Below are 7,372 nucleotides of genomic sequence, written 5' to 3'. Positions count from 1 at the left end.
GATAAACTGAATAAAAACCAGTCGAGCATTCGTAAACATTTTGAAATTCGCTTACCTCAGTGTCCTCATTCAACAATCCTTCGTGATGTTTGGCTGCGTTTTGTTCGTTGTGTGGTAAATTTTGCTATATCCTTAATGCAATTGAAGCTTAGTATTTAAATAAATCCACCACATCCAGCAATACTTCCTTCTAAAGCACTGTTCAGTGCAGGCCATAAACAAATACTGTTACAGTTCGTTGTTGACATGTTAGCAGTCTTCACGGTCCAGTGGTATCTGTCACGCAATACGAATACAAACTGTGACTGAATTATGTCAACTATTTTTCGTCTTTTTTTTTACCAGACTCCCTCTAGTAACAACATGTTTCATCAAGTAGTTCCTTTGTTCGGCCGACAAAAAAGTCCCCTTGGCTCTCTCTAAATTTGACTTATAGAATAGACTGTCCACAGCCTCTCGATTTTTCAACGCAAAAAAGCAAACGAAGCGAGCGCGCAGCGGGAGGGGGGGGGGGAAGCGAGTGAAGGAAAAATTTTTTTTGCTCCCCGCGCCCACCCCCTTGCTTCTTTTGTTTTGCGCTGGCGTCCAGTTTTCTCGCCGTTCTTACTGCGCGCTCATTGATCGAAAAAAACACGAAAAAATAGAGGGCTGTGGACAGTCTACTTATAGAAAGGATTTCCCTATATCTCTCTTTTTATTATTTTTTTTTAAGGGGGGGGGATTACGGCTCGACTGATTATGCACTCTCACATAATAATACGAGCTGTTTGGAGCGTCTGCAGCATTTCGGAAAAAACGATGCCGCAGTTATCCCAATCAACGTCAAAGTCAGGCGTTACAGTAATCAATATGTGGTTGATTCAGGCTTTTATATAAATTCATTAATAGAATAAAAAGTTTTTAGAATTCGTTTTCTTTAAGTTGTACCCACAAGAAAATGAACTGGCTACATTGCAAATTGTTTTAAGTTGAGAATGGCATGTGCCTTTTTTTAGTCAAAGATAAACCAGATTCAGGACCGAGGATCCTACCTCGTGAGGTAAGCCAAGGACCCGAGGGGTTATTGCAGCAAAATAAGGGGTTATTGCAGCAATCTTCATCGTGTTTACTGTCGTGCACGTGAGTCCATGCCAAAATATTTTTCACGGTTTCTACTGACTCAAGTACTCTTATTTATTATTAAATTTTCACGTATGGACTAAGATTGCCAATCAAAATACGAAAATTTGGATTCGTGCATTTTAACAGTGAACATTAGAGATTTGAATATTGTTAAAAATATATAAACCTCATCCCCATGATAATGTTGGCGTCACGGGCACGCATGGACCCCACACCAACAGAACTGTCAGCTATGTTCAAGCAGGCTCTTCCTACCTCACCTCCCTTTGCCCCTTCTCGCCCATCTGGCCATTCTCATGGGACATCTAGTGACACGGGCTCAGCAGCTTGTATGAGCAGTTTATCCGTTCGTTTGGTGAAGTGTAACGTTAACAGCTGCCCTGCAGATAGTGTTTTAGCATCACTGTCGCTATATAACCCGTCTAGGACTTTTACCAGTTGCGGAAGAGTGTAACTGTCGATGAATGTCTTCAGGGTACAAGATTGAGTGCTCCAGACGATATTTGCAAACATACCTTTTACCTTGTAGTGATCAATTATGTACAATGTTACGAACCGTAGGTGCGAAAGTTCATCACTGAATCCAACTGCTTATCGGCGACCGCTAATATTTGCTACAAGTCAGCCATTACAGGAGGAATTTTAAGTTTAGCTTGATGTGGTCTCTGCGATAATGTTTATAAGTTTCCTCCATATAATACACCGAATTCATAATGGCGGACGACACAGGAAGGCCTCGGCACGAGAACATGAAAGCGAGGCAGGTGAGGATAGATCAAACACATTTAATATGGCGACAAACACGTTTACAGCTCCAGTTTTGCTTACGGAAAGTGACATTCCCGGCGCTAGTCTTGAAGGAAGAAAGGCAGCAGAGCTGAAGAAAGCTGATCTTTTGTTTTGGCTGCGATGTAGGGGTGATTCGTGTAAAGGCCTCAATTTGAAAGCCCAGCTCGTAAAGCGGTATGTTTGATTAACAATACTGTCGAATCTCGAAACATGAATTGTTCTGTTTTGTTATTCCGCGTGAAATACAGATCCTGAGAACCATTAGCCTTTTTTTTTCTATGTATTGAAATCCTCTTAATTCGCAAACACGTTCCGTTAGGTTAAATGTTGTCGAATTATTAAACTTAAGCTTGCGAGCGTAATTTCTGTTGTCACTTAATCTTTACTAGAGTGGAAGAGTACATTGCAAGTGGCAGGGACAAAATTATAGTTGACCCAGATCCCAACAAGATATTTACAAAGCGAAAAGCCAGGGAATGCTCTATTTCGCTTGCTGATTCCTCGACCCAGATAAAGGATGTTAGGAAAGTGAACTATCCTACAACTGGCAGGGGTAAAGCTCTTGAAAAATTGCCATTGTTTACAAAGGCTGAAATGAAAAAACATATAGAAAATTCTGGCAAGAAGATGGGGAGTGTGGAACACCATTCTGTGCCCACAGGCTTAAAACGTGCAAAAACTTTTCTTCAAGAGGAATATTTAAAAGATATTGAAGCCAATGATGATGAAAATTATTTTTATTTTCATGTAAGTGCTATCATAGCTACAAGAAACATGAAACCCCTCATAAAATACAAGTTGCTCTTTGCATTATAACTGGACAAGTTATGGCTGCCTCTTGCACATGTGCTGCTGGTGAAGTTGGCTATTGTAACCACACATTAGCCCTCCTTTTGAAAATTTGCAAATACTCACTGTTTGAGAGCAAAACAACAGAAGATCTAAATGATGAACTGGATGAAAATCCAGCTTTGGCCTGTACATCAAAGTTACAAAGCTGGCATAAAAGGGGCCGAGGTGATTCTATCCATCCCCAACCAGTGATGGATTTAGTTGTGACAAAAATTAAGCCTGATGACGAGAAGTCTGATAAACCTGTTTTGTGTCAACTGTACGAGGCCCGCAAAATAACAAAGCCTGATGTTTCAGAAGAAGAAAGGTTTAAAAAAGCTATTGCAGCAATTAATCCTAAAATGGGAATTGCCACCCTTTCCCCAAATGCATCAAGTGAGATGGTCCAAACAAAATATGGTAGCAGCCCTGTTGGATCTACAAACAGCTACCAGTTGTCTTATACTGAGGCTAATTTTCCTGTGTATGCCAATATAAGCACTGTTCCAAGGTCTCCTGATATAAATACTGGTATAAACAATTATCCACGATTTCCCCTTAAAGACACTCAACCTAGAGTTTATCCAGACACTCTTACTAGTGAGCAGAGAACATTTTTATCTTCTCTTGAGGTTGATGAAGATGAGCTGAACAAAATTGAAATGGAAACAAGGGAGCAGGTAGGCAGTGAGAGATGGAGGGAAGAGAGGAGGTTTAGGTTTACAGCCTCAAGATTTCATTTAATTTCGAGAAGGAAGAAAAACCATGACACTTTTGCTAAACAATTGATCAACCCTGAAGAGTTTTCAAGCAGACATACCGTAATTTCTGGCAGATTACCCGCGGGTAATACGTTAATTTTTCAGTAAACTACCGTTGCTGCGGGTAATAGAGTGGTGCGGGTTATCTGATAATTTGTTAATCTTCCCGTAAGTATTAAACAATTAAATAATTACAGTACTGACAGAAGATAAAACAGAGATAAGAGTCAGTAAATATACGCTTGCCTCAAACCTATGTTGTAATAACTCGTTTGTTAAAATAATTGAGAAACACTTCCTATCGATTCTTGTATCGTGCTTTTCTTAACGTTGCTTGATTAGTTAGCAGCCGATGCAAGTTGGATGGAAACATTAATACGTGTTTGTGCTTCGATAATCTCCTTACCTTGTCAATTTCATAGCTTTTGTTTAAAAGATTCACACCTAAATGCATTTCTGCTTTATGAAACAATTTTATTGTGGAAAACACAACTAAACTGAAACATGATGCCGACGTGTGTCGGCACGTGCGCGTGCAGTATAAACATAGCATTGACTGTGATAACAAATGCAAGAATACTCGATGCATCAGCGAAATATTCCTAGCTAGCGCTGCCTTGAGTTATAGAGTATTTCCCGTTTCAAGCAGTTTCTTAGACCTAGTAGAACCTGAGATAAATAAATATCTCAGTGATCTGTTGAATTCACGGCGCCGCCGCATAATTAGTGGAACGTGATGAAAAATATAATTGTCGGCACATGTGTAAACAAAACTTTGACAAGTGTAGAAATATTACGAAAATACTCGACGCATCAGTGAAAAATTTACAGTTAGCACTGCCTTAATATGAAAAGCATTTTCCCGTTTCAAGCGATTTCTAAGACCCAGTAGATCCTGAGATATTGTTTTTTGGAGAAAATTGCGAGCCGAATCGTCCCAGCTTTCTCTCAACGTAACAAAAATGGCGCTTGACAATCGATTGCTCCAACAACGAACGATTCGCATTCTGTGAAGTCTTAAACATTAATACATTGGATATTTAACTTGTAAAGTCAAACTTATGAAAGTAATGGCTGAGGAGAGTGTTTTTAACTGCCCAATTGGTGGCCAAGAAGCAAAAACTTATATCTTCTTCCACATGGACTTGAGCAGGAAAGGCTTAGAAATCACTTCAAATGTGTGAGTTCTCGCACTATTTAGCATAACTTTCTTTGTTTTTGGGTGCGGGTAATCTGCTGAATCGTTTTTCTTATTTTGGCAAAAATCGACCGGTGCGGGTAATCTGCCGTGCGGGTAAACGGCCGGAAATTACGGTACTGCACACGGAAGAAAATATGAGGCAACTGCCATTCAGGAATACCAAAGATTCATGGCTGCAAGGAAAACTCCAGTAGCAGTTCTCAAATGTGGGTTGGTCATTTCAAACGAATTGCCTGTCTTAGCTGCCACTCCTGATGGAAAAGTGATTGACTTTGGCTGTAGCCAGCCTTTTGGAATTTTAGAAGTGAAATGCCCCTCAACAAAATCTTCTGTGACACCACTGGATGCTTGTGCTGATTCCAAATTTTGCTGTGAACGTGTAGGAGACCAGTGTCGATTAAAAACTAACCATTAGTACTATGCTCAAGTACAGGGCCAATTGGCAATAACTGGTGCTTCTTGGTGTGACTTTGTTGTCTATACATTCAAGGGGATGTCGATCCAAAGAATTACATTTGATCAGCAATTCTGGGATAATATTAGTCAAAGTCTCAGTGGATATTATTTTCGACATTTTATAACTTTTGCACTCGCAGAATTCAAACAGCAAGATAATGATTCCAGGCCAACAAGGGCATAATATGTGAATAACTGGTTATACATCTCAATTTATAGATAAGTATAGATAAGTATAGTTAAGTATAGCCTCACCCATACCTTTTGTTTACATGCAAAAATGTAGGAATCTTATTATGAAGGTTGGGGCACTATAATTAGCATATCCTTAACTATAGGATGTATGTAATGTTCAGGATCCCATTAGATGATAACTATGATATAATGGGATCTTGAACATTACATAAATGTGCACAGACAGTCCACATCTATTTACAATGCCAAATAGGCTGAGTGGAACTACACTGTCCCAAATATGAAAGTTCTTAACTTTGTTAATTGCCCTCTCCACATGAATTCTGAGAGAGGCAATTTCTGGTGTTTTTACAACATCCTCAGCAGGCATCTGAGCATAACTCCCTAAAAAGGTGGGATGTTTAAAGACACGCCAATTGGAAGAAGATCTTGGATGGTGAAACCTTTGTCAGCCATGACAGAATCGTTAGCATCAAAAGGGAGGTCGAGGAATCCACTTCTCTCTGTTATTTCTCTGTCAGATATGCTACCTGTATAAAGTTGACTAATAAAAGAGATACATGTATGTCCAGCAGGGGAAATTGCAATCAAGCATTTCAGGGTTGTGTGATTTTTGTATGAACTAAACAATTCACTGTTCAGGAGCAAACTACTCGGCATCTGACACTTGATTTCAGTGCAACTATAATAGCCCTTGTATTTGGGTATTTACTTTGAAAGTCTTGAGGCATGGTATCATCCACCACTTTTCGGGATGGCCATATGTTTAACTGCCCAAACCTCAAATACATGAAGTTGACCCATGAAATAACAATCCTGCTGACAGTAGATTGAGATACACTGTACAAATGCCCCAGATGACGCTCTGCAAATCCCTGCCTTAACCTGCACATTACAAGGAAGAATTCCTCTTTAGAGTTCAATGTTCTAGGCCTCCCTGGTCCAACACCAAGTTCAGGTTCTCTTTCATAATATTCAGGGTCGACATCATTTTGAACAGAACGCCAGTAGCGAATGTTTTCTCCGTTTTCCCCCGGATTTATGTATGTGTATGTTGCCATAAAAGCAGCATACGATGGGAAGCCTGTGTAAAAGGCGATATCTTCATCGGAAATGAACTTATCTAATGAAAAAACTCTGTTCTCCAATTTTGCACACTTCTCTGAAAGGTTAAAAGCATGGGCCCTTACTTTCTCCACCTCGGTTTCCAGTTTTTCATTTTTCGATTTACTGTCTTCGAGTGCACGCTCCATTTCAATTAGCTGTTTTTGAAGATCTTCATAGGACGGGCGGTTTTCAGAAACGCATGATGCATTTTCACCGGTAGTCGATCCTGAATCAATTTCTAAACAAAGATGTTTGAGTCGCTTCGATCCATACTTACTTCCGCTCCTGGACGTGAAATGGAAACTGCGTTCATATCGAGCGACGCTTGAGCTTTCACATTCCCTCTGGGTGCTCTGGGTCGAGGTGGAGGTCTCTTCCGAGGCGAGCTCCTCTTCCATGCAAAAACAGATGGAACTGCTCCGTCGACGTACTTTAACCGTCAAATACCTAGGCTCTTCTTAAGGTGTTCTTCCTTGAAGTGAAGGGAACAGACTTTTGTAGAATCTGTAATAGAGAAGTGTTTACCTGTTTTTGGGTTGGAATGCTGAAAAATCTGACTTTCTCGCCGTTTAGAGCAGTGGTCCCTTTTTGACTACAAAGTGGAACACAGCAATACCGATTCTGTGGCGATTTATTGCTATTCATAGCGAAAAAAAGCACTTCGTACAACAATTTAAATTACACAACACACGCTCCTGTAAGCTAGAGTTTGTTTATCCTCATCCGCCTCGCCTTCATGTTCTCGTTGCCGAGGCTTTTCCGAGTCGTCCGCCATTATGAATTCGGTGTATGAAGAGTGGTAGCATAATGGATTGGGTGGTGCTACCATGCGACCACATTTTATGGCGACTAAAAACTTGGGTTAAGTCACCAAAATGGCGACTACAGTTCTCTGTGTTGACTTGCTTTG

The 7,372-nt window shown here is 40.3% G+C and overlaps 1 protein-coding gene and 1 pseudogene across 1 annotated transcript; one reads left to right on the top strand and one right to left on the bottom strand.

Moving 5' to 3' along the window:
* Positions 1-2,738: 2,738 nt before the first annotated feature.
* LOC144648490 (uncharacterized) lies at positions 2,739-5,344 on the top strand. Its single transcript, XM_078508025.1, has 3 exons — positions 2,739-3,588; positions 4,557-4,681; positions 5,120-5,344. Exons 1-3 carry the CDS (start codon positions 2,739-2,741, stop codon positions 5,342-5,344), a joined length of 1,200 nt encoding a protein of 399 aa, XP_078364151.1.
* A 190-nt stretch (positions 5,345-5,534) lies between these two features.
* On the bottom strand, positions 5,535-6,860 carry LOC144648489 (uncharacterized; annotated as a pseudogene).
* Positions 6,861-7,372: the final 512 nt, after the last annotated feature.

Source organism: Oculina patagonica, chromosome 4 (assembly GCF_052425735.1).
Source record: "Oculina patagonica isolate OP01 chromosome 4, crgOcupat, whole genome shotgun sequence".
NCBI lineage: Eukaryota > Metazoa > Cnidaria > Anthozoa > Scleractinia > Oculinidae > Oculina > Oculina patagonica.
The sequence above is the reverse complement of the archived record's forward strand: the minus strand, read 5'-3'. Positions and strand labels throughout refer to the sequence as shown.

What these genes read in the sequence shown, in the direction of transcription:
- LOC144648490 (XM_078508025.1), top strand. Translation starts at nt 2,739, where the DNA reads ATGGCTGCCTCTTGCACATGTGCTGCTGGTGAAGTTGGCTATTGTAAC. An exon ending in TTCTGGCAGATTACCCGCGG is followed by an intron (nt 3,589 to 4,556) that starts GTAATACGTTAA and finishes TAACTTGTAAAG; the next exon opens with TCAAACTTATGAAAGTAATG. An exon ending in GCTTAGAAATCACTTCAAAT is followed by an intron (nt 4,682 to 5,119) that starts GTGTGAGTTCTC and finishes ACTAACCATTAG; the next exon opens with TACTATGCTCAAGTACAGGG.